The 27,125-nt window shown below is 37.7% G+C and overlaps 1 protein-coding gene across 3 annotated transcripts in view; it reads left to right on the top strand.

The window, feature by feature from the left end:
• PLD1 (phospholipase D1) overlaps nt 1-27,125 on the top strand; it is a 171,416-nt gene that overhangs the window by 118,113 nt on the left and 26,178 nt on the right. For all 3 annotated transcript variants that reach the window (XM_037739037.1, XM_017529879.2, XM_017529881.2), the window contains 3 exons: nt 295-383; nt 11,010-11,123; nt 13,212-13,261. In XM_037739037.1, the coding sequence (XP_037594965.1) occupies nt 295-383; nt 11,010-11,123; nt 13,212-13,261 (253 nt within the window). The remainder of the gene's footprint in view (nt 1-294; nt 384-11,009; nt 11,124-13,211; nt 13,262-27,125) is intronic.

Here is a 27,125-nt window from a genome sequence, read left to right as displayed (position 1 = left end):
TTTTTTGTATTTTTAGTAGAGACGGGGTTTCACCATGTTGACCAGGATGATCTTGATCTCTTGACCTCGTGATCCACCCGCCTCGGCCTCCCAAAGTGCTGGGATTACAGGCTTGAGCCCCTGCGCCTGGCCTTCATTGACTTTCTTGATGCGATTTCAATGATCAGAACACATCTGCTGTGTGAAACATTTTTTCAAAATATCAGTGTAGTTTTTTGTTATTTACCAGATTGTCCTTATGGATACTGCTAAGAAAATAAAGACTAACATGATTGTCTTGTTTATTTCTCATAGAACCAGTTTTTCATAAGCTGTGCTGATGACAAAGTTGTGTTCAACAAGGTAGGCGATGCCATTGCCCAGAGGATCCTGAAAGCTCACAGGTAACAGCCTTTGGGTAGGAGTTCTTGCTGCAGATGTCTTTGTATTTATTACTAAAATGACTTTGCATAGTCCATTTTTAAAGTAATATCATTTCCTAGCAGGCTTGAATTTGGTTCAGCCAGCAATAGGTTATTGATACCTTTAATTTGAGTCGATTGCTAAAAATTGTTTATAGCCCCTTTTCTAAGGAATTTGAATTCTTCCAGGGCACAAAAATCTCTTCCTGGTCAGTCTGTTTCCCACACTTGAGGTTTGTGATTTATTTAATAGCAGACTGTGAGCTGTGTTTATGTAAAAAACAAAATAAAATAGACATAATATTTTGCTATGGGTTATGTTCTTGTTATCATATGTCATATTTATTCAGTTCATGGGATTATTTCTTTAATAATTGGTTTGCTGAGGTAGAATTCACATACGGTACAATTCAGCCACTTAAACTATACAATTCAGTGATTTTTAATATTTTCACGGAGTGGTACAACCACCACCGAATCAATTTTAGAACATTTTCATCAACCCAGAAAGAAACCCCATGAGCAGTCATTACTCATTCCCTGGTAACCCCTGGCTACCACTTATTTTTCTTTTTCTATAGATTTGTCTAGTCTGGGAATTTTGTATAAATGGAGTCACACAATATGTGGTCTTTTATGACTAATTGCTTTATCTTAGCATAATGTTCTTGAAGCTCATCTATATTATGGCATGTATCAATACTTCCTTCCTTTTTATTGCCAGATAATATTCCAATACATGCACATACCACATTGTACTTTTCATTAGTTGATGGACATTTGGGTTGTTCCTACTTTTTGCCTATTATGAATAATACTGCTATAAACAGCCTGTACTAGTTTTTGTGCAGATATATGTTTCCATTTCTCTAGGGGAAGAATTGCCAGGTTATAGCTAACTCTATGTTTAACATTTTGAGGAACTGCCAGGCTGTCTTCCAAAGCGGCTCTGCCATTTTATATTCCCAGTGTATGAGAGGTCCAGTTTCTCTGTATTTGCCAATACTTATTATTATCTCTCTCTTTGATTATAGTCATACCACGACATTCCAGCTTAGGGAACAGGATGAGGCCTCATCTCTTTAAAAAAGAAAAGAAAAGAAAAGAAAAAATCTATTTTGCAGGTTGCCTGCCATGGAGCGCCCCCTTTTCGCTAATTAAGGCCATAATGTGCCGTTCAAGCTTACCCCTCTCTGTCTTCATAGACTTCTCTGTTCTCTACTTTTCCGAGACTCAGAACTTCCCTGCCAAAGTCACATTCTTAGCAACAAGTATAATTTTGGCTATTTGAAAAAGAATAGAATACAGTCCAAAGCAGACGGAGGGAAATGACAGTCTGCAGTCAGCCAGGCCTCACCAAAGAATATGACCTCTGCCGAGTCCCTCCCACCCTGGAGAAATCTGAGTCTTCAAATCGCGAACTCCCTTGACTGGGCTAAGTCTTTATTTTTCTGCCAGCGCTGGAATCCAGCCTCACAACAATTCCCCTGAGCAATTTCTCGGTTCCTCTCACTTCCCCTGGTTCCTTCTCAACAGCCATAATTCTTTATAGAAATAGGTTTTGCAAAGGCTCCATGTTCTGACATGACCTAGAGCCTCAGACTCATGTTCATTCCATGCTGACCTAAGAGCAGCTGGAGGAATCAGTGAAAAAAACCCCAGATCTTCACTCTAATAAGTAAAACTGTCTCAGAGTTGAGGCCAGCTGCCAACCCACTTGAAACCTTTCCTTGACAACTCAAAAGTGATTGGAGATCAGTGAGAAAAAAAATCATAATCCACAGTCTAAAATTGACTGTTTTATATCACGTTTGACTAAGCCAAAAGGTGGGACCAACTGATCCAGGCAGAAACATTTTTTTAACACTGCATGCCAGAATGAATGGTTTCTGAGGAGGGTCTCAGAACTTTGTACGTGGAAACTTGACATGCACAATTTTCCTGCTTTGGTAGAAATGCAGGACGTGAGAAAGTGCATTTTATAGTGTTATCACCAAAAAGTTGATGCATACAATGAAAATAGGCAGTTGACTTAATGTTTCTGTGTTTTAATATCAAACTGAATTGAAAAATATGCTATTAAACTACTTTAAAATACAATTCTGAAAATTGTTCAAACCCATCATGCTTCATTTTCTTTTCTTTTCTTTTTTTCTTTTTGAGACAGAGTCTTGCTCTGTCGCCCAGGCTGGAGTGCAATGACACGATCTCAGCTCACTGCAACCTCTGCCTCCTTGGTTCAAGCAATTCTCCAGCCTCAGCCTCCTGAGTAGCTGGGATTACAGGCACCCACCACCACACCTAGCTATTTTTTTTTAAATATATTTTTAGTAGAGATGGGTTTTACCATGTTAACTGGGCTTGTTTTAAACTCCTAACCTCAAGTGATCTACCCACCTTGGCCTTCCAAAGTGACCCTCATACTTCTTATAACTGTAGGTGAGCTACTGTTTGCCTATAAGTGGGTGGTATGGGAAATACCACACTGGGGAATCTGAAGTTATTGGGGGACCAGATCTCTGGAGACCTAGATTCTCACCAGCCCTGTTATCCATTGCTTTTCTGACACACTGTTTCTCACCAACAATGAGTAATAGTATCTGTTCTACCTAGCTTATGTGAATATATAAAAAGGTAGTTTGTAAATTGTAAAGCACCAGTTCGTGTAAGAAATTATTATAGCATTTCCATGATATTTATCATCTGAAAATCTGTTGTTCGCTGTCAATTCAAGGATAAAGAAACATGATATTCAAATAAGCTTCTTCAAAATTAGTATTTATGCTAGAAAAAGAAATGCTTTAATTAAAAAGATGTTTAAATGTTCCGTATTTTAAATTATTGGCTGGCTCCTTCTGGATAAAAACAATTTATTTTCGTTTCTTACCCCGGCTCCTGTTCATCATGTAACAGCCTGAGGCACACGATTCAAACACTTCTGTCTAGAGGTTTTCTGCCAAAACCTATACCTGACTCTTCCTGGAAATCAATTTTTGATTTCCCTATTATTCATGTGATAACACCCTCCCAAAATATAAAGTAAAACAAAATGTATTCTGAAGCATAATACATGTTTAGTTTTAATTTTGGATGCTATTTACTTTGTTGTTTGAAGATATGGAAGTTCTCAAATTGAAATGACTGGTTGATAATTGAATAAAAATGTTACTAAATAGTTTTTGAGTCTTTCCACATAATCGGTGCTTTACCTGTGTTACCTCATTCAGTCTTCCTATCGACTTTATGGGGTGGGTTGCGTAATTACTCCCATTCTGTGGGTGAGGCAGCTGAGGCCTAGTGAGGTTAGATAACTTAGCCAAGTCATACAGCTATGGATGGATGGGAACAGGACTCAAACCATGTCTGCAGGACTGCAGCTTGTGCTTTTTACCACTAAGCTACAAAGCTTCCCCCGTTGTAGGGTTGTAGGAATTTTCAAATGGTAAACCTCCCAGAAATCTATGAAAAATACTTTATGTTGAAGTTTTAAAAATTGAATGAGCTGGGCACTGTGGCTTATGCCTTTAATTTCCGCACTTTGGGAGGCTGAGGTGGGAAGATCACTTTAGCTCAGGAGTTCAAGACCAGCCTATGCAATATAGTGAGACCTAGTCTCTACAAAAAGAATAAAAAATTAGCTGGGTGTGCTGGTCCATGCCTGTGGTCCCAGCCACCCAGGAGGCTGAGGTGGGAGGATCTCTTGAGCTTAGGAGGTCAAGGCTGCAGTGAGCCATGATTGCACCACTGCATTCCAGCCTGGGAAACAGAGCGAGACCCTGTCTCAAAAAGAAAAAAAAAAAATCAGATGATTTTTTTTAAAGTAATGCTTGAAGATTAAAAGTTCTTGGGTTTAAAGAAAAATCTGTCCATAATTACCATATCCTATAATTTTGTACCAAACTGAAAAGACATGTTGGGCTTGTTTCAAAGCATTGTCTTAAGGAAATTTCAACTACAGTTATAATAAAAAGAAAAAAAACACCTTTTATCTAAGTATGCCAATCACTGGTTTCACATTTTTTCTTGTGGGATAACTTCCAAGCTCTGTACGATTCCTGCAGAAGAGGTTACCTTGGGGCACAGATGACAGCAGATCGTGGCAGGAGACCTTTTGATTTAGATCATGTAAATGCTTTTATTCTATTCTAAAAATTCTATAAAATTGTAATCTCAGTAGATAGAGAAATGTAATGATTAGCACAGGGCAGGGGCCAGCAATCATTTTGAGCCTGAGCATGTGCCCTGAAAGAGAGAGGAAGGAAGAGGGGGACTCTTAAAGAAAAATGAAAATGAAAACGGGCTGGGCCATAGTGGGAACAGTTTAATATAGGGTTCTGTATAATCTCATTTGGGGGCCACTCAGGGCTAGGCTTGTCAAAAACGATCAAGCCCAGGGTGAAATCTAAGTCAGACATGCTGGGGAATCCCTCAGCATTCTTACGGTAAGCTTGTCATTTTCAAAAGATAACCAATGAGAAAAATGATGTGTGTTTGGGCACAATATATAATATAATCTACAAAGTCACATAAACGATAGGTAAAGTCACTGTTAAATAGGGCCAGCATTTCTAGTGGACGCGTCATAATTTTAGCCAGCTCTTCCATGTGCAGAAGAGGAAACTGAGGCCCAGAAGGATCTTCTCTTTTTAAAAGATTTGCCAAGCACAAAATAAAAGGGGTTATGTCCCAAACAACCAAGAAGCTGCAGATCCAATTCCAGCATAATTGATACCACCATAGTATAAACTTCTCTTTACACACACACACACACACACACACACACACACACGGCCCTAACCACAATTCTTATTTCTGACAGTATTCACTGCTGCAAAATCTACAACGAGACAATTTATAGCAGCTCTTGAAGTGTACAGAATGAAATACAACCTATAAATCTCAGATTCTCAAAAAATAAAATCTCTTGTCACTAGCGAAGCGCATCAGGCTTCCTCGGTGCCTTCCTCCCAGCCCTGAGACCCAGCTGTGAGCAGATCAGGCTTCTCCCCACTATCCTTCAAGCTGAAGAGGGGCCATGAAGTGAAGGAGAGGGGCTTTTGCAGGAGAGAAAAACTGGCAGAGGACTGTAGAGGCACATCACTGCTGTGACCCGTCCACACGGTGCAATCATGCTCTGCTTTTAAAGATACAAGCAACTTTATAGCAATCACAAACATTTTAAAGTTAATTTTTAAAAGCCCATGTTCTTACCACCCTGAAAAGTTCACTCTTCATTTTTCTATTTCCTTTTTGTCAATATTAATACACACACTACTATTTTCTGTGGAATTGTAATTTATTTTCTTAGAGCTCATCTGAATTTCAAGTGCATTTCCACACAACAGGAGGAATTTTCACTTGGGCATTTCCTGATAAATGTGGTTCAATCAATTCAGTAATTTCTCATTGTGTCCCCTCTGTATTGAGCATCAGCGTGCCACTCCTGCCTCCTCTCCCTCCACATCCTGTCCTTGATCTTGATGCTATGGGGCCCTGGATCCTTGAAAAGGGTCTTCCACACACTGGTGTTGATCTCCCTCAGGCCTGTTTTGGCATCTGCTTAATGTGGCTTGGGGACTTCAGCCCTCCCCTTTCAGACCTGCCTCTCTACCTCTTCTCTGTCCTGCCACATGGCATAGCTGCTGCATGACGTGCTCCACATTCCCCTGGAGTTCACTTGAAAGCAAGGCCTCAGATCCTTGTGGCTCTCATATTTCACATTGAAAAGAGAGTGGGGTCTGCTGGGCGCGGTGGCTCCTGCCTGTAACCCCAGCACTTTGCGAGGCCAAGGCAGACTGATCACGAGGTCAGGAGATTGAGACCATCCTGGCTACCATGGTAAAACCCATCTGTACTAAAAATAAGAAAAATTAGGCAGGCGTGGTGGCATGTGCCTATAGTTCCAGCTACCTGGGAGGCTGAGGCAGGAGAATCGCTTGAACCCGGGAGGTGGAGATTGCAGTGAGCTGAGATCGAGCCACTGTGCTCCAGCCTGGGGGACAGAGTGAGACTCTGTCTCAAAAAAAAAAAAAGGAAAAAAAAGAGAATGGGGTCTATCCTGTTTTCCCTGGAATTCAGCTTGAGGCCAAAGGACTGATTCCCTGTCCTGAGTCTTGCTCTTATTTCTCTGCACTCCTGCCTCAGCTTAGAGAATCTCTCTCAAGTTCCCCAAATCTAAAAGAAGTTGATGTCTTTGTGTCCTGCCTCCTGTGTGAGAGTGCCACCAGGGGAGCAATGCCTGCTTCGTTTCTGCAGTCACAGAGTGGGGGAAGTTAACACATTTAAAGTGAAACATGATTTAATGTGTTACAGTGTCGGCCTGCCACATTTGTATTGCCTTGTGATTGTAACATTGCACTGGGGCCGTTTTAACACAGCACCAGAAGCACCGTGCTACTGAGCCTTCATAGAGGTCATTTTAAGTGGCTACGAGACGATCATTTCATTGAATGGCTATAACATAATTTACTTAACCATCCCTTTATTATGGGACATTTATTTACAATTTTTAGCACTGCCATAAGAGTTAGTGATTTTTGAAGAAAAACTTATTTTAACAAGAAGCCTGAGAATGCTGTTTTATAGAAATTGCTTTGAACTCATGTGGATGAAGTGACCATTAGCATGATGGGTAGTTATCTGTGGCTTAGTGCCCAGTAGCTCTTATCTTGCTTTTAAGGTCATAAATATTTTATGCACTGGGGGCTTAGATTCTTAATCCTAAACTGATTGCTATCATTTGGACAACTCCCATGTTACGAGGATTCAGTATTTCCAGAGGGTATTAGACTCCTCAGCAGCTGGAGCTCTTGTCCTCTGTGGATTGGATCAAGGAGGCAGCTTGGACATAGTGTCCCATAGAATTTTCTGGGCTTTGGCCTACATTCAAGCACAATTTTGTGGTTTCAAATTCCAGAGTCCTTTTTTTTTTTTTCCCTACAGCAGTGAAAATCTAAATAGTTTCCACGAGTTTGCTGAACACAGTTTAAAATTTTCATCATTTAGGAAATTTATGAGCTACTATCTTGTAAAATAGCAAAGGCCTTGATATGGAGCTAAGAGAGTCCTAAAAACAAGAAAATGTGAACATTCTGCTCCTATAAACTAAAATTTGCAAGAATGTTTTAAAATATTTTTATAGAACATATCTCAATATCCTACATATGAGATCTCCCGTGTAAAATCATTTTTGCTTTAAACGAAAAAAGATGAAACAGAACTGTCTCTTAACAGACATCATCACATTTATTTCAAAGGCCAGCAATACCACTTGTAAGATTTTCCAACAAATATAAAAAATGAGTTTTATTAGTTAGCATAAATATCAAAATAGTTATTTCAAAATATAAAAAAATTAGAAGCAACTTAAATGCCTATCAATAGAGAACTGGTTTAAATATTAAAGTACAGATACATGGTAGAGTATTACGTCCCTTTTCTTAAAAAGTAACTATGTTCTGACGTGGAAGGATTTCCAAGATACCCTGGCTAGATAATAAAAATCATGTTCAGCAAAGGGCTTAAAGTGTTTATAGTATTCTGACATTTGTGTAGAAGGAAAAAATACATATGTTCTTATAAATTATACACTATTTCTAAAAGAACATGGAGGAAACTGATAACAAAAGCTGCCCCCAGGATAAAGGAGTGAGAGAGAATTTTTTTTCACTTGTGATCGTCTCTTTCATTTTGTGCTACGAGCTTGTTACCCATTTGAAAGGAATCTATTTGGTGGTTCCTCAAAATGCTAAACTTAGAATGACCATATGACCCAGCCATTCCATTCCTGAGTATAAGCCCGAAAGAACTGAAAACAGGGACCCACGGATACTCTGTGCCAATATTGATGGCAGTATTATTCACAATAGCCAAAAGGTAGAAGCAACCTAAGTGTCCTTCAGCAGCTGAATGGGATATATACATACCGTGGAATATTATTCAGTCGTAAAAAGAAGGGAATTCTGACACAAACTGCAACATGGATGAACCTTGAAGATGTTATGCCAAGTGAAACAAGTCAGACATAAAGGGCAAGTATTACATGATTCTAATTATATGCAAAATCCAGAACCAGCAGATTCATAGAGACAAAGCAGATTAGAGGTTACTGGGGGTGCAGACAGTGGAAAACGGGGCAGCTATGACTTGGTAGTCACTGAGTTTCTGTCTGGGATGTTGAAAAGGTTTGGAAATAGATCATCGTGACAGTTGTACAACATTGTGAATGTAACTGATGCCACTGAACTGTACACTTAGAAATGGGGGCCAGATGCGGGGCTCACGCCTGTAATCCCAGCACTTTGGGAAGCCGAGGCGGGCAGATCACCTGAGGTCAGGAGTTTGAGACCAGCCTGACCAACATGGTGAAACCCCTCTCTACTAAAAATATAAAATTAGCTGGGCATGGTGGCACATGCCTGTAATCCCAGCTACTCACGAGGCCGAGGCAGGAGAATTGTTTGAACCTGGGAGGTGGAGGTTGCAGTGGGCCGAGATCTTGCCATTGCACTCCAGCCTAGACAACAAGAGTGAAACTTTGTCTCAAAAAAAAAAAAGGGGTAAAATGGCAAATTTTGTATGTATTTTCCCACAGTAAAATGTAATTTAAATTAAATAAATAAAATATAATTTTGTTTAAAGAAAAAATGTATGTAATACATACATTTTGCAAATAAAATGTAATATAAAGAAAAAATTCCTGTTCAGCTTACCCTTCTCTACCAGAAACTTCCCCAGAAACACTTTTCCAACCTGATCCCATCCTCCTAAAGCAAATCATACTGAGTGCATAGCATGTGCAATGGGTACTACCAAAACCAGAAAGATATGTGGACAGGCATCCTGTGTCTCAGAGGCGCTTATCACATAGCCTGGGGAGCATTTGTGTGTATCCCTGTTGTGTAAAGCAGAAAGTGGCGTGCGCTCTGAGTGCCGAGGCAAGATTAAACCATCTCTGACTGGAAGGGCCAAGATGGCTTGGCAGAGGAAGTAGACTGTAAGGTGACCTAGAAGCAGCGGGATTCACTGGAGGCCCAGAAGGCTGATGAGCCAAGCTTCATTAGCAGGAAGGTGCAGCTCTGAACTAAGGGTGGTAGTCTCCTGGTGCTGGGCTGTGGCTATGGGAGGATTATCGTGTAAGGCAGTATAATCCTGAATTCTGAAAAGGCAGTTGAGGGCCAAATGGCATCAATTTTTAAGTGTCCAGTTTAATTTATTTTGACTTTTTAAATGTTGGCTGTGGGGAAATAGCTCCGGTTTTTTTTTCTGTTCCTTTTCACTATCCTGCTCACCATTTAGGGATGTGAGCCTTTTATTCTCATCAAGCAGCAAACTTTAACAGTAATGTTTTCTTTCCAACTCAAACTATGTTTGCCATCTAGTGATTAATCCACGCCATTGCAACCTACTTAGGATCCTCGTTTCTTAGCATGGCAGCCAAGCTCACAGGCCTCCAGATTTGACTGTTGATAGTCATTTCTGCCCTGAATTTCTCTTTCCACTTGCCCTGATGTATACATTGACATTTAGAGACATTGGTAATAAAATCTGATCCACCAAAGAGTACCGATAATATTCACACGAAATAAAAATTTAGTGTTTAGAAGAAAATATGCCTTAGAAATGAAAAGTTTAAGTAGGATCGGATTTGGAAATTAGCCAATAACAACAGCTTTGTGTGAATATCGTCCTCCAGATAGCCTGGCGAGATTCCTTGATCACAGTGTATGTCACATTACTTTCTAGGCTTTTTCTTCTTCCTGTATATCCTATGAATAGAGATAAGAACGTTAGTAGTGTTTGACTCTGAATAAGTGGTACCCATTTGGAGCATACTTCACATTTCTGATTTTCTGAATGCCTGTCAAAGAGGGAAAGCTACGCTTTCTTCTTCTATTGTTATGTCATTGAGTAGAAATCATTTTCCTTCATTAATCGCTTGAGAGAGTGAGACATGAACTATTGTGTTCTATGTGCAGGGGACTTAAATATACACATTGGCCACTCAGAATTCTTAAAGGGCCTAGAGTAACATTTTGTAGCTGAGAACTCAGAGTTTCTGAGTAGATAATGATGACTTCTGTTTTGAAAAATATAATGGATCCAGTGTGTCTTTTTGCCCCTGAGATCTAGGCTGTGAGAACTGATTTACTCAACAATTCTTAAATGAATGTCTACTATTTCCAGGGCTCTAGCTAGCTACTGTGTCAACTATTTGTTAACTATTAAGATAACATCTTTTCTTCAAAACTTGGTTATAGCCTCCCCTACCTGCCTCTCTCCATGGGATGCAAGCAAGGATTTCTTACAGTGCATTATGTCCTACAAGCGATTGTGCTGTAGAGAGACAGTGGGTACAATTTCTACTTTACCACCAAGTTCAGCTTGTTGTTCAGGCTACAAAGTGACAGCCTGGATGACAGCATCTGTCCTCCAGTCCAACAGCACCCCCCCCACCCCGAGCCCCAAAATGGGACAGAATGTGTTGTAGGAGACCATTCACTCAGTCTCAAAAAACATGTGAACTGCTTGGCTGTCATTTAAAACTGATACTACCTTTTTTTTTTTTTGGAGGCGGGCAGTAAATTTCTCTGCATCTGACCTTTGCAGGGAAAACAAGAGATTCCGGGTATATGTTGTGATACCACTTCTGCCAGGGTTCGAAGGAGACATTTCAACCGGCGGAGGAAATGCTCTGCAGGCCATCATGCACTTCAACTACAGGTGCCCAAGCTCTAAATGATCTGTTTTGAGCTTTCGGTCATGCATGTAAGCTGGTGAAGGGAATGACGGTGTTTCTCCACTTCCATTCAGTGGATTGGGAGAACAGATGAACACTTTATTTTACTTTCACATCTTGGCTTGTTTCCTAGCTGATACAATTCAAATGGAGCCTACAGTGATAAAGGGTTGGCCTAAGACACATGGCAAACATAAAATAACTAAAATATTAGTCCCTCTTGTAGAGTCGTTGTCTATTTCAATAGATGTATAATGCTGATGAAAACTTACCTTTAAGTGGTTAAACAGCTATTAAGCTTTACATGTACTTTGCAGTAAGTAGAGAAAAAATTAAATGCCTGACATGGTATGATTTGCTTGTGTTTGGTTATGATTCTTTAGGTAGCAAATCCTTCAACAAGGTTGATAATCATAATTTTTTGGTCAGTAAATTCCCGGAATTTTGTTTTTTCTACCATATCTTTGTTAAAATTTTAGGGAAAGTTTTGTGCTTGATACTTTTAAAAGCTGAGTTTTCGTATTTATTTAAAAAGGCACACTTGGGTTCCTCTGAGGCTTCAGATCTGGCCAGTGGGGCACTGTGAAGAGGACTGGGAGGTGCCAGCCAGTGGGGAAGGGGGAGCACAGGCTAGTGAGGTTGCATAGAGGGGGATGGAAAGGCACCTCCGACCTTCTCTCAGGGTCCCTTAACTGCCAAAGGGAACAGAAGCAAAGAGGTGAGGGGACGGGCCTGGGCATGACTCTGGCTCCATGCTATAAGTTCTGTGACCTGACATTAAAAAGAGCCCTACTCAGGATCACACTCTGTTGTCAGAACCAAAATCTCTTATTTTTCTGAACCACCTGTAGCTGCTCACCTTTCTAATCAAACCCTTTTGAAAGGTGGGAGAGGACAAATGATACCTGACGTAGAACCCTTGGGAAGCAAAGCAGATTAGGGTTCGGAGCCTTGGTCGAATCGGGTCTGCAGGCTTAGATACCCTCCTGCTTGGGCCCCCTCCCAGGCGCTCCTTCTGGAGGATCTGTGCACAGTTCCAGTGCACCATTGCAGTGAATTTTTTTTTTTAATCCTCTTGTTTCTCACTGACTTTTCAGGCTTGTATCTGTTTATCTGCCAGGGTTTCAATAAAAGATTTTTGTTTAGAGTTTTAACTATGCTTTGGCCTATATACTTGCACATTTCTTAATATTATCTGATTTGTAAGATGATAAACAAAGCTTTTCAAGTATTTAAGGCACGGGCATAATGTTTAATTGACTTTTATCCATTTCATTCGCCATTCTAATATTATTTTCACAGTATTGTCCATTGTAATTATTTCTGTGACTATTTTCTTACCTTTGAACCAGCTGCATGAAATAACATATTTGGCTTGTTCAGAAACAAGAACTATAATCTTTCATTATGCAAAAGCATGTTTGCTGGCATCATCTTTAATAATATCAGCATTTCTCAGGCATAAATATACTCTTTATTACTTTCATAGAGAAAGCAGATGAAATGTAGAATTTTTGTTTTTGTCAGATTTTATAATTCATCAACGATTATCAGTCTTAAGAAACAAAATCATTAGCAGAGTCCTTTATCTGAGAGTCTATTTTTCATTTTTAAGTGGTTTTTCTGACTTTAGAGGCAGCCCATTCTAATAGTTTAATTTGTAAATTATTCTGCTAAGTGCTTGCCCTTTTTACCTCTGAGAGCAATGTGATTTTGTAAGTATTCTTATCTATGGATGCATTCTAAATTTATCTTTCCTGTTACCACGTTTTGTAACAGGGAAAGTTCATTCATGACCCATCTTTTTTTAAATTAGCCTCTCTTTCTGAAACATCACATGAATTTTATAATTTTCCTGTTTACCCATCTCAAAACAACTATCGTCTCCCATTAGTAACATTGAAAAGTGATATTCATGTAATTATTTTTAACATTTAGAAATAGATTTAGCATCTTCTCATAGAAACACTTGTTCTGTTTTTACTTGCATTAGGATTAAACCTACTCATATTGCAATTGGGATTGGCTGTTTTGAAACCTCTGTGATTATTTTTTCCTTTCCATATTTTCAGAACCATGTGCAGAGGAGAAAATTCCATCCTTGGCCAGTTAAAAGCAGAGCGTAAGTAACTGCTTTTTTTTTCTCATGTGATTTTTTTTTATGATGAAGGCGAGGCAGCAGTAATCACTAATGTTTCACAGTTTGATTATAGAACTCTAGTCACAAAAGGTACCCCACAAAATGTTCACCTGTCATAAAGTATTCTCATTAAGTTGCCCAAAGTATTATTCAAGTGAAGACACCAAGACTTGAGATGCATAGGTAATAAAAACTGAGCATCTTTATAATTTCTGTTTATTTTTATTTATTTATAATTGTTTTGATAATCATCTTTATGAGGTATTACAGTTGTTTGTTCTTCATCTACTGGATTTTTAAAAATACTTTTCAAAGATACTTTTTTTTTTTGAGACAGAGTTTCGTTCTTATTGCCCAGGCTAGAGTGCAATGGCGCGGTCCCAGCTCACTGCAGCCTCCACCTCTCAGGTTCAAGTAGTTCTTCTGTCTCAGTTTCCTAAGTAGCTTGGATTACAGGTGTGTACCACCACACCTGACTAATTTTTTTGTAGTTTTAGTAGAGATGGGGTTTCACTATGTTGGCCAGGCTGATCTGGAACTCCTGACCTCAGGTGATCTGCCCACCTTGGCCTCCCAAAGTGCTGGGATTACAGGTGTGAGCCACCACACCTGTCCTCAGATGTCTTCTTAATTGATCCTTCTACCTAGTTATTGGCTAAATATATTGTAACTAGGGGGTTACCTATCTATATCTCCCTGAGCTATGAGTTCAGCATGTAGTGGGCACTCAGTATTTCTCTCTATCTCTGAGCAATAGATAAAAACTAAGCTGCAGTCAGAACCCAAGTTGTATGACTTCCAGTCCAAGTTGGGTCTAAATTGTGAAAAACTTGGACAGCCACATTAAAAAGACTAGATTTTATCCAGAAGGCAAGAAGAGGTTGGTGGAAACCTCTGGGCCCCTGGAGCAAACTCATCAAAGTGACATTTCTGTGAAGATTCATTTACTGTTGGCAAACAGGGTAGAAATGGTGGCAGGCAGGAGACAAAGGTGCATTGGTCGTGGAAAAGGAGGGTCACGTGTGGATAAGATTGTGAGGGAAGACTTGAGGGGATGTGGGAGAGAAGAGGAAGGGAAATGTCAGCTAATTCTAAGTTTCAATCCAATGGACTAAGAGAATGGAGATGCCACAGGAGACTTGGAAAAGGCAGGAGGACTTGTTTTAATCATGTGATGCTGTGTGACGTGACCTTCAGATAGAATAGAAACCTCAACTGAGTTTTTGAAGGAAGATTTTATTTTATGCTGGGAGCCTCCCAAATGGGGTGCACTAGATGATGTACTGGAATGTGGGTAGAAAATAATAGACTTTCCAAGTCTGCATATTTTTAGCTTAAAAGTAAGGAATCAGGACATCAGCAGGAATGGCAGAGGAAGGATCTCCAAAAATACAGCCCTACATAAAAGCAACAAAAATACTGACAAAAGTTCTCACAATCAACTTCTTTGGACGGGGAAATTAACTAAAGGCTTCTAACAATCCAAGGAGTGGTTAACCAATAGAAACAGCTGAATCTTGGTAAGAATAGCAAGCTTTGTGGCATTTTAACTTGCCATATATCCATCTCCGTCTTCTCAGCTCCACAATAGTCTTAAAAGCCAACAGCTGCTCAAATCAAGGTGAAAACCAGCAGCTTAGCAGCCATAGGAGGGAGCAGATCAGGCTTGAGGCTCCCATGCCCCAGCAATTCTCACAGTATTGCCAGTATTTGACCTGTCTGGCACTTCCCTTTAAACTGCCAGTCTAAGTACTTATATGACTTTTCACGATGCAAGCAGCCTTTTTTTTTTTTTTTTTTAAAAAAAACAACAAAAACAAAAAAACCCTGGGTATTTATCAGCAACAATTGTTTAGCATCACAGCTGACTGAAGCAGCAGTAACAGCTGAGTGAGCCAGAAGCTGACTGAAAATCTTAAGAGGAAAAGCTGAGGAAGGGATTCCCTAGTGGGCATTAGAAACCTCCAATATATCCTTGGGAACCTGAAAGGTCGTGGGTGTGTAGGGCTGTGTGCACGCCCAGAGCTATGCGGATACTTCCCTTCCTCTCCTCTCCCACAAACCCTCAAGTCTTCCCTCACAATCTTATCCACACGTGGCCCTCCTTTACCACGACCAATGCACCCCTTCCTGCCTGCCTGCCACCATCTCTACCCTGTTTGCCAAGAGTAAATGAATCTTCATAGAAACGTCACTTTGATGAGCTTACTCCAGGGGCTCATAGGTTTCTACCAACCTCTTGCCTTCTGGATAAAACCTAGCCTTTTTCGTGTGGCTGTCCAAGTTTTCACAGTCTGAACCCAACTTAAACTAAATCATACAACAGCCCGGAGCTATGCACACGCTCAGGAAAGGATTGTGAAGGCCCCGAGCTCTCACCTCTGGCAGATCTCGAGGCTCTGTGCAAGCAGAAAGTGAAGTTTAAGGCAGAATTACCAACTGTGTGCCTGAGCATGTGAGGCCTGTGGCCCCCACCCGTACACACAGAGGCTCTCAGTAAAGTGTGAGAAACTCATTTGGGACCGGCATTTAAGGACTTGTATAAAGTATGTTCTCTGGCCATAATGGAATGAAATAATAAATAACAAAAGAAAATGTTGAGAATTCACAAATAGGTGGGAATTATACAACACACTGCTAAATAGCCAAAGAATTAATGAAGATACTTCCAAGGACAGTAGAAAATATTTTGAGATGATTGAAAATAAAAACAATATATCCAAACTTATGAGAGGCAGCTAAAGCAATGCTTACAGGGAAATTTATAACTATAAACATTTATATTATTTAACAGAAAATAAGAAATCTCAAATTAATAACCTAACCTTACGTTTTAGGAAAGTAGAAAAAGAAAAGAAAACTAAACCCAAAGCAAGCAGAATAAAGGAAGTAACAGAGATTGGAGGGAAAATAAATGAGGTAATAGGAAAACAATAGAGAAAAATAATGACACCAAAAGTTAATTTTTTGAAAAGATCAACAAAATTGACAAACCTTTTAGGTCCACTTACTAAGTAAGAAATAGAGAAGACGCAAAGTACAGAAATCAGAAACTAAGTGGGGACATTACTACGGGCTTTACAGAAATAAAAAGGAGTGTAGAATACTGGGAAAAGGTGTTTGCCAACAAGTTAGCCCAGATGGATGGACAAACTCCTTTAAAGAGACTGTGTTAGCCAGGGCTCCCCAGAGAAACAGAACCAATAGGAGATACATATAAGCTGAGAAGCTATATAAATTTAACTCCTCAGCCTCTGTAGTTAGCTGAGCCAATTCCTCATGATAAACCTTTTCATATATATATATGAAAGATATATGAATATATAATATATATTCATATAATATACATTATTATATATTAAATAATATATAAATATACATTATGTGTAATTTATATAGATAATATATATAAACATAATATATATATATCCATCTATATATAATACATATTTATATCTTATATGAAAGGATTTATATATAGATTATGTATGATATATAATTTATATATTATAAATATAAATTTATGTATTTTTATGTACTATATCTAAATAATGTATAAATTTATATATAAATACATAAAAATGTGTAATAGAAATATGTATTTATATATCTATCTTTCATATATATATGAAAATATTTGTTATGAGAAATTGGCTCAAGTAATTATGGAGGCTGAGAAGTTCCACAGTCTGCAAGCTGGATACCCAGAGGGGGAAAACCAGAGAAGGAAAGCTGCTTTCACACTGAGTGAGAGAATCCAGAAAGGTGGAACCCAGGAGAGGAAAGTAGCTTCCACACTGAGTGGAAGAGAATTGAGAGGGAGATGGAGTTTAGGAGGGGAAGACGGGCTTCCATGAGAGAGTGTGGAAGGGGACTCCAGAGGGAAAATCCAGGAGAGAGAAAGACGGCGTCCACAAGGGTGGAAGGGGATCCAAACATGGAGTCCAGAGGGGTGTGGAAGAAGGGGACTTTTAACCTGGGAGGAACCCCCATCTTCTCTAAGACCCCTGGCCAATGAAAGGAGTTCCTTAGAACTTCCGATGCAGTGATTGACTTTTGGTTCTTCCCACACCACGACAATTCGACTGTTCAATCTCCCTGATGGAGAGAAATGGGAGGGGGGACATGGCGCTGGGAAGTTCTTGTCCTTAAAACTAAGCCCCCTTGTGGACCTGGAAGCAGAACACATTCCCTCGCTACTGACATAAAGTTAGACTTATAGGTCAACTGAATAGAGTTGAGAATCTAAAAATAATTCTTATGATTACGGTAAATTAAATTTCAGGGAGGTGGTGCCAGAATAATTAATGGAGAAAGCATAGTCTTCTCAACAAATGATGCTGGAAAAACTATATATCCACATACAAAAAAAAAGTTGAACCCCTACCTCATACGATGTACAAAAATTAACTGAAAATGGATCAAAGGCCTATATGTTAAAACTAAAACTATACATTTCCTTGTAGAAAATAATAGACATAAATCATTGTGACAGTGGTTTCTTGGATCTTACACCAAAAGCAGAAGGACACATATAAAAATAGATAATTTGGATTTCATCAAACTTGAAAGCCTGAAAGCTTTTGCGCTCCAATGAACATTATCAAGGAAGTAAAAACACCAAAAACACCCCCCAGAATAGGAGAAAATTGTTTGAAAATAATATATGAAGGGACTAGTGTACAGAGTACATAAAGAATTCTTACAATTCAATAATAAAAATAACTCAAAAAATAAAAAATGGACAAATGATTTAAACAGCTATTTTTCCAAAGAAGATATTCAAATGGCTGATAAGCACATGAAAGAAAACTCAATATCACTAGTCACTAGAAATTCAACTCAATCCCACAATACAGCTTGACACTTCTACATTCACTGGGATGGCAATAATAATAATAATAATGATAAAGTATTGGCAAGGGTGTGTTCATAGTGGAACCCTAACACATTACTGTTGGGAATGCAAAACGGCACTGCTTCTTTGGAAAGCCAGTTTGACAGTTCTGCAAAAGTTAAACAAAAGTTACCCTATAACCCAGAAGTTCTATTCCTTAACATTCACTCAAATATTAAAAACAAATGTCCACACAAAAATCTGTACCTGAATGTTTATAGCACCATTGTTCAGAATACCTAAAAAATGGCAACAACCCAATGTTCGTGAACTGATGCATGTATAAACAAAATGGGGTATTTCCATACAGTGGAGTATTATTGAGATGTAAAAAGGCATATGCTAACACATGCTGCAACACAGATGTACCCTGAGGACCTTACGCTAAGTGAAAGAAGCCAGGCACAAAAGGCCATATATTCTCTGGTTCCATTTGTATAAAATGTTTTCAATAGGCAAATCCATAGAGCCAGTTAGTGGAATAATAGGGCGTTTGAAAATCATATATAAGGGCAAGCGGAATGGGGTATTACTGTTAATGAATATGGGGTTTCTTTTTGGGGTGATAAAAATGTCTTAGAAATTAGGTGGTGGTGATGGTTGTACAGTCTTGTGAATAGTACTTCCTATAAAACATACTGATGTGTACATTTTACAGAGGAGAATTTTGTAGTATAAAGTTTATAAATTTTAAGAATTCTTGAAAGATTTAGAAACTTTAAATACAAATTTAAAGTATGGACAATTAAAAATAGTGACAAGCTTTTAGTACATGTATATAATTTCAAAAGATACATACATACATATACTGGTGTTGTGTGTTCCATAATTTTTTGCTGATAATCTGCTCAACCTACAAAAGTTTTGAAAACAGCTTTAGACAAAAGATATGTACATCACCAATAACGAATACTTCCAAAAGTTGCACCTCATTGTACTTAGGACAGGTTTGCTGGAGTATCATCTCTGTCTCTATTTTCTAATGGCCTAAAATGAAGATGATAGTGAATGAATTAATAATTCATAAAAGATAATATTGATAAAGCAAAATTGGGAAGTCATTCAGCACTGGCAGTGGCTTGTAAAAATGCAAATGTGAGGATATAGGAGAACAAAAAAAAAAATCAAAAGCTTATTATTGAGTTTCTCAACAGCAAAAATGTCCTGGGCTTATTATAAAGTATTTCCTTTGGCTCTGGACCCTTTTCCTGCCTTTGCCTATTCAGGGGGAAAAATTGGATTTTAACACAAGAAGTAATTTCAATGCTATGCCTGTTTATAAAAAAAATTGCCAAGTACCTTGGGAACAGTCAAAATAAGGCATCTCAGTAGGGAAAATGTTCATGTGCTAGACAGAGAGAAAAGATTAATTACATAATGCCTGTTTCTAAAGTGCAAGGTTGTATTGTTGGCTGTTGGCTTTGTTTTTGTATATGTAGTGGGTTTTAAATACATGAACTAGCTAGTCTCTAATTGGATAGAGAAATATAGTTCTGTACTGTTTTAATTATTTAGAATAACAAAACTGCCGCTATGAATATGTTAAAATTCCCTAAAAGAAAACCAGCACTATTAATATATAATTATCTGATATACTAGTCTTCAGAGATTTTATGTTTAATTTCAAGCATTTCTTTATCATTTTTATAATTTTCGGTGATTACAGCATTTTAGCAGCTAATTTAGCATAATTTAAGATAAGGGCCAGAATTTTTCAGTCAGGATTAGATATGTACATGTACCAAGTACTACAAGTTTTTAAGTAACAAAAGCCTATAACATCTCTTAATGTTCTTTCATGAAATTTCCTTATAAATATCAGGTCTATTGTATTGAATTTCTCTTCTTTTAAAGTACACACACACACACCAATGTTCACAACAGGTATGTCCTAGGACCTGAATAAATGTCCAGGTTCTCAGATACCTCCACGACATGATACAATTTGGGACTCTTTCTTATACTTGTGTGTCTGTTTCTTCACATTAATGCTCATATATGCTCCTGGCTTTCCCATATTTTCTTCAAAAAGCATATGTTTCTGTGGTATATCCTCATAACATAAATTAACATCACCAACTTTGTACCTATTACATGTTGAGCCAGTTTTTTTTCACAGAATAAAGTACTGGCTGAAATATTTTCTCTGTTTTTTTTTTCTTCCCATATAGAATGCATCGTGAACTTATTCACATCATAAACGGGTGTCCCCATAGCATTTGGCAGGCCACACTGCATTCATCCAAAATGTCCACTTGCTGGCTGGGAACCATTATCTTTCTTTTATATCCTGTTAATGGGTACCAACTGCTAGCTCTCTTCCGAAGGCCATTTTCCACGAAGAAATAGATTTAATCATGTCATAAGAGTTATTGCATAGTCAAGAATGAGTGGGAAGTAGGTATGGAGTGTGGGCTGACTGGCTGTCTTGCTAACTGATGTTTTGCTGATACTCTCTAGGCTTGCTTTGGCATGGCGCAGAGATGTGCTTTAGAAAATTACAAATATGACATGTCCTAAACCTTCAAGCTGCTAACAGTATCATTAATCTTTAAAAAATTATTTTGAAATAATTTCAAACTTATAGGACAGTTTCCAGGACAACCATATACTCTTCATCCTAATTTTCCAGATGTTATAATAATTTTACCTTCTTTGCCGTATCATTCTCTCTCGATAGATAGATACGTTGATATGTAGATGTTGGGATTTTTTTTTTTTTTTTCACCCTGAGTCATTTTGGAATAAGTTGCAGCTGTGATACATATTTCTCCCTATATGTATGTGTATTTTGGAGAATACAAGGACGTTCTCTTAAGCAGGTATAGATCAATTATCAAAATAAATGTACATTGATATAATACTATTATCCAGTTTATAGACCTTATTGAAACTTTGCCATTTGTCTTAGGAATGTTCTTTATAGCAAAAGAGGAAAAAAGGCTTTTTCCTAGGCTAGAATTCAGTTTACAATCCTGTATGACATTAAGTTGTCATGTGTCTATTTTCCTTTAATCTGGGATTGTCTTTCAATCATTTTGTTTTTTGGGGGGTCAGAGCTTTCATGATCTTGATGTTTTGGAAGAGTACCGGCCAGTTGCTCTGTAGACTGTCCCTCAATTTGGGTATGTCTGTTGTTTGCTCATGTTTAGATTTAGGTTATGCTCTTTTAGAGCAATATCACAGAAGTGAGGCCATGTTCTTACCGTAACATAGCAGGAAGAACATAGTGTTGATTTATTCCCTTACTGATTATATTAACTTCAATCACCAAGTGAAAGTGATGTCTGCCAGAATTCTCCACTAGTTTTCCCTTCATAATTAATGGTATTTTGTAGAAAAACAACTTGGTTGTATATAAATATCCTGCTTCTTATCACCATTCACCTACTGGTTTTAGCATGCATTAATTATTCTCTGAATCAGTTACCATGATAGTAACCGTGACTTTCTGATTCCATCATTTTTTCTATACTTATTAGTTTCTTTTAAATTAATTAGTTAGAATTCTGTAAGGAAAGTTTTCCCTTTTTCCCCATTTATGTATTTATATTAGTATGGACCTATAGCTTTTGTTCAATGGGTTAAGATCTTGAAGTTCAGCCTGCCCAGGCTTGGCCAATGAGGGCCTTGTGAAGCTGGCTCTATGCTTTTTGGACATGTGCCCACTCATCACTGTCTTCTGCTGGCACAACAAGGTGTCCCGGACTCGTGTATTCCCAACGCTAGCCCTGCAATCAGCCATTTCTTCAAGGAACCTAGGTTATTCCAGTGAAAATTGGTATTTAGAAAGTAAATTCTGGGTGCTAGATGTGATCATTGCTACTAGAATATCACTACTTTGGGCCCTCTGTCCCCACACACAAACCTCTTCTCTCTCTTTCTCATCATACGGATACCTCCAATTCCAACCCCACAACATAGGATTCTTCTAGCCATCCCTCTTTTTATGTTTATAACTCTTTTCTTCCACAGTGAGAAACCCAGCTTCCATTATCCACAGCAAATTTGTGTACTTCCTTAACCTTGTAATACCCAGAAAATAGCTTTGGGATTGCTGGCCCATACCACTGTGAAAAAAATGGATCAACTTACTAGAGTTTAACACTTGCTTATAGTGTTTTTTGCCTTTAGCTTAAGGGTATATACTCAAATGTCTGAGATCAAAAGTACTTGGATTATGTTATTAACTTCATTTGGTTTGGTTCATTTACTTTGGCTTATATTACATTTCAGGTTTTTAAAAAATCTCTCTTGATAATTTTTTTGAATGCGTGAGATATGCTTCCTATAGCCAGAACTATACAAAAAGCATTATGTACATAAGTGTCAGTCCTCCATGCTTTCAGTTTCTACCCCAACCATTTTTTTCACCCTTTACCCACCCATCCCCTATTGGTAACCAATTTCACCAGTTTCTAGGTTAATTTTGTTGTGTTTCTTCTTGGAATAACGCTCAGATAGATGTATATTTTCTTATTTCTCCTGATCTCTTTCACAAAAATATACTGCATATTCTCTTGTTCACTTTGCCTTTTTCATTTAACAGAATATCCTGGAAATCACTCTATATTAGTTCATAGAGATTTTCATTTCTTTTTAATGCTGCATAGTCTTCCACATGTGGATTTGCGAGAGTTTATTCAATCACTCTGTTATGAATGGGCAGTTAGATCGTCTTCAACAACAAAAAATTATATACTTCTAATAGAACTATATACAATGGGTAATTGTGTATGTGTAAATAAATATAAATATATTTTTATTTGTTGGAAGTGTATATTTAGGGTAAATTTCTAGAGTGGGATCGCTGTGTCAGGAGCTAAACACATAGGTATCTTTGTTCGATGTTGCTAAATGACCCTTCAAAAAATTTGTACGAATTTGCATTTTCATCGCCAATATATGAGAGTCTTCTTCAACCCATTCTCACTGACAGAATATGTTGTCTTTTTATTTTTTGCTGATCTTATAGATAAGATTAACTGTTTCTCAATTTAGTTTTTATTTGCATTTCTATCATTATGAGTCAAGATGAATATCTTTTCACATGTTTCTTTGGTATGTGTGAATTGTCTGTTCATGTCTTTTATCCATTTTTCTATTAAGATTTTGATCTTTTATTCCCTTCAATTATTTAGAGTTCTTTATATGTTAGGACTCTCACCTCGTTATCTGTGATGTATACTGCAAATACTTTATCCCAGTTTGTCTTTTTCCTTTTGTTTTTTGCTTATCGTGTTTTGTGTCATGCAAATGTGTTGTTATATTTTTAATCTAACCAATTTACCAATCTCTTTTTTTTTTTTTTTTTGCCTCTGGATACTGACAAAGTCTTTCCAATATTTGAGGTATACAGGAATTCACCCTTGCTTTCTTCTAACGCTTGTCTGGTTTCATTTGCTTACATTTCTATCTCTGATCCATTTGGAGTTTATTCTTGTTAAACATTTTTGGAGTTTTTATCTTTTTCAGGTGGCTGTACTAGCACCTTTCATTTAAAAGGCCTTGTCCTTATCATCTGAGCTGTTTCCTTTATCATGCACAAAATTTCCTTATGTATTTGCATCTGTTTGGACTGTCTATTCCATTCACATCCTTATCTATTTATTTGCTGGATCTGCACTGTTTTAATTATATAGACTTTATAGTATGTGTTAATATCTGATAGGGCTAATGCCTCATAGCTTTTCAATTTTTCTCAATTTATTCTTGCATGTTTATTTTTCCATGCAAACTACAGGTTATCTAATGCCATAAAACCTTGTTGGTGTTTTTACCATTACGTTACATTATAGTATGAGATATATAGTAATGAGATCACATTAATTAATTAATTTTTTTTTTTGAGATAAAGTCTTGCTCTGTAGCCCAGGCTGGAGTGCAGTGGCATAATCTCAGCTCACGGCAACCTCCGCCTCCTGGGTTCAAGCAATTCTCCTGTCTCAGCCTCCCAAGTAGCTGGGACTACAGGCACCCGCCACCACACCCGGCTAATTTTTGTATTTTTAGTAGAGACAGGGTTTCACCATATTGGTCACGCTGGTCTTGAACTCCTGACCTCAGGTAGTCCACCTACCTCGGCCTCTCAAAGTGCTGGGATTATAGGCGTGAGCCACTACGCTTGCCCAAGATCACATTACATTTATAAATTAATGCACTGGATGCAGTGGCTCACACCTGTAATCCCAGCACTTTGGGAGGCTGAGGCGGACAAATCACTAGTTTGGGAGATTGAGACCATCCTGGCCAACCTGGTGAAACCCCATCTCTACTAAAAATATAAAAATTAGCTGGTTATGGTGGCACGTGCCTATAATCCCAGCTACTTGGGAGGCTGAGGCACAAGAATCGCTTGAATCCAGGAAGCGGAGGTTGCAGTGAGCCCAGATTGCTCCTCTGCACTCCAGCCTGGTGACTGAGTGAGACTTTGTCTCAAAAAAAAAAAAAAATTTATAAATTAACCTGGGGACTGTTGACATCTTCTAATGGTGATTTGTTCTATCCCAGAACAAGAGCAGTCTTTCAATTTGTTCAAGTCTACTTTTACATCATGATAATGTTTTAACTTTTTCTTTATAAAAGTTTTGCACATGAACCATTAAGTTTATCTCTAAATTTTTTATCTTCTTTGTTGCCATTCTTAATGGGGCTTTGTCTGTGATTATATTCTCTAAGAGGTTATTGTTTGTGTATATAAAGGCTATTGATTTCTATGTGTTAATTTATATCCTTTTATTATACTTAATATTTTTATGATTTGATATAATTTTATTATTGATTCTCCAGGTATATTAATTATCATAGTGTCTGCAAGTGGAAATGACTTTACTTTTTATATGATTTCTCTTACACAACTGTATTGACTGATACTTCCATGGCAATATTAAATAGTACTGAAGATATTGTACACACATATACATGTAAATATATAATACATATTTTTTCAGCATGTTAAGAAAGTATTCATCATTTCCTACTTTATTCATTGCCTTTATCAGGAGTGGATACTGAATTGTGTCAAAAGCATTCCAGCATCTGTTAAGATAATTATATTATTTTTCTCCTTAGATTGATGAACATAATGTCTAATAATGGATTTCCTCATATTGAGCAGACTTGCATCCTGGAATGCCTCTCACTTGGTCATGGTGTATTATTTTCTTAGTGTATACTAATTTTAAATAATTATCAAAGCTCTATGGCAGTGTCATTCAAAACAATATCTCCTAGGGAACTTACTCAATTGATTTCTACTGAATCAGAATTCTGAGAAGAGTCCCAGGAATCTGCTTTTAACAAGTTCCATAGAGGTGGTCTTTATGCACACTGAGAACCACTGGTCTACTATATTGTTCAATATGAATTTTAATGTAAAAATATATCTACTTTAGCAAAGGACCCTCTCCATGATTCCTTTGAAAGGCTGCTTTGTATCTTAAACTTACAAATTCTAGCTCATGATCCAGCTGTAGGAGAGTAGATGATACAGAGAAACTAAAAGGCAAAATATATTTTCATTTCAGCTGCCTCCTGAATATTCATTTATCCACTTACACATTTATTCAATTTTTTTAGCACTGTGAAAGGATAAGAATACTAAGATGTGTAAGACCAAGCTCCTGAATAACAGTAGGAGAAATTGAGGATTATATAAATGTTTGTAAGATACTGGGCATTATGTTGGAAATATTTTCCAGGAATTTTATGGGCCTAAGAGGCTTAAAAAAGAAAATGAATTGGAAAAGACTTTAAAAAGGAGTTATTCTTCAGATGAAGCATCTTCCCAATATAACATTAACAAATGGGGGAAGAAATTGATTGCAAAATCCTCATTTACAGGAAACTTTTTAGAAATGCATCTCTTACACATGATGCACTAGTATACCAACACTTCAACTCTTGTCAAACACAGATATACAACATCACTCATGTACATATCGGGGAGAGTTATCTCTAACTGGAGGCATCTCTGTACATAACCTATGAATGAATTGCTTTCCAAGATACTCAGAGTTAATAGAAGCACTGAAATAACATCAGTATGAAAATAGAAACCATCAGTAATAAATGGAAACTTCCATAAATGGGACATGAACTGCCACCCTTCTATAGTATGCTTCGAATTCTCTTAAAGACAAAAAAAAATTTGCGCTGTCTTTCTATTGGAATTTGTGATGGTTTGGTTCCAGTCCATTTATTCTTGGTTTCAGACTTTGCTTATCCAAGACAACTGCTGTGTGGGAGAAAGACCATAAAATCCTGTGACTAACACTCACAGCAGCGGTAGTGATTCTGAGTTGGCTCAGTATGGAATGCATTTCTTCTTATCATGTGAATGGCCCTCACATGATGAGATGGAGAGCAATATTTGAAAGCACAAACCTAGTGCTGCTTGCTTTGAAGAGAATTCTAAGTCTAATGCAGTAAGGATTCTTCTATTTTCTAATTTCCTAATGATCTAAAAGGAGGAGTGGTTTTTCACTGCCAACATTTTTATTTACCCAAAGTCTGCAAAATTTAACGGATGCTTCATGCTGAATGTGCTACAAATGTTGTGAGCATCAGGTAGTTTGGCACACGCCTTGCATCTGATTTAAACTGCAGCAAGTGTCAAGCAGGTTAGAAGTGAGTGTCACACTGAAGTTCTGATTAATCTATTCGGGCTCAGCTTTAACTATCACTCTTCAGTAGTTACTCGTCAAATCATTAAAATAAAATGTTCTTATTTGAATGCCTTTTTGGATTGCCCTAGCAAAGGGAAGACAGAAAACATTTCAATTAAAAAAAATCTGTCTGTCAAAGGCTCAAAATAAAGGGATGGAGGAAGATTTACCAAGCAAATGGAGAGCAAAAAAAAGCAGGAGTTGCAATTCTCATCTCTGATAAATTAGACTTTAAAGCAACAAAGATTAAAAGTGACAAAGGACATTACATAATGATAAAAGG

Source organism: Cebus imitator, unplaced genomic scaffold, assembly GCF_001604975.1.
Source record: "Cebus imitator isolate Cc_AM_T3 unplaced genomic scaffold, Cebus_imitator-1.0 Scaffold61, whole genome shotgun sequence".
NCBI lineage: Eukaryota > Metazoa > Chordata > Mammalia > Primates > Cebidae > Cebus > Cebus imitator.
This window is presented reverse-complemented; position numbering and strand designations above follow the sequence as displayed.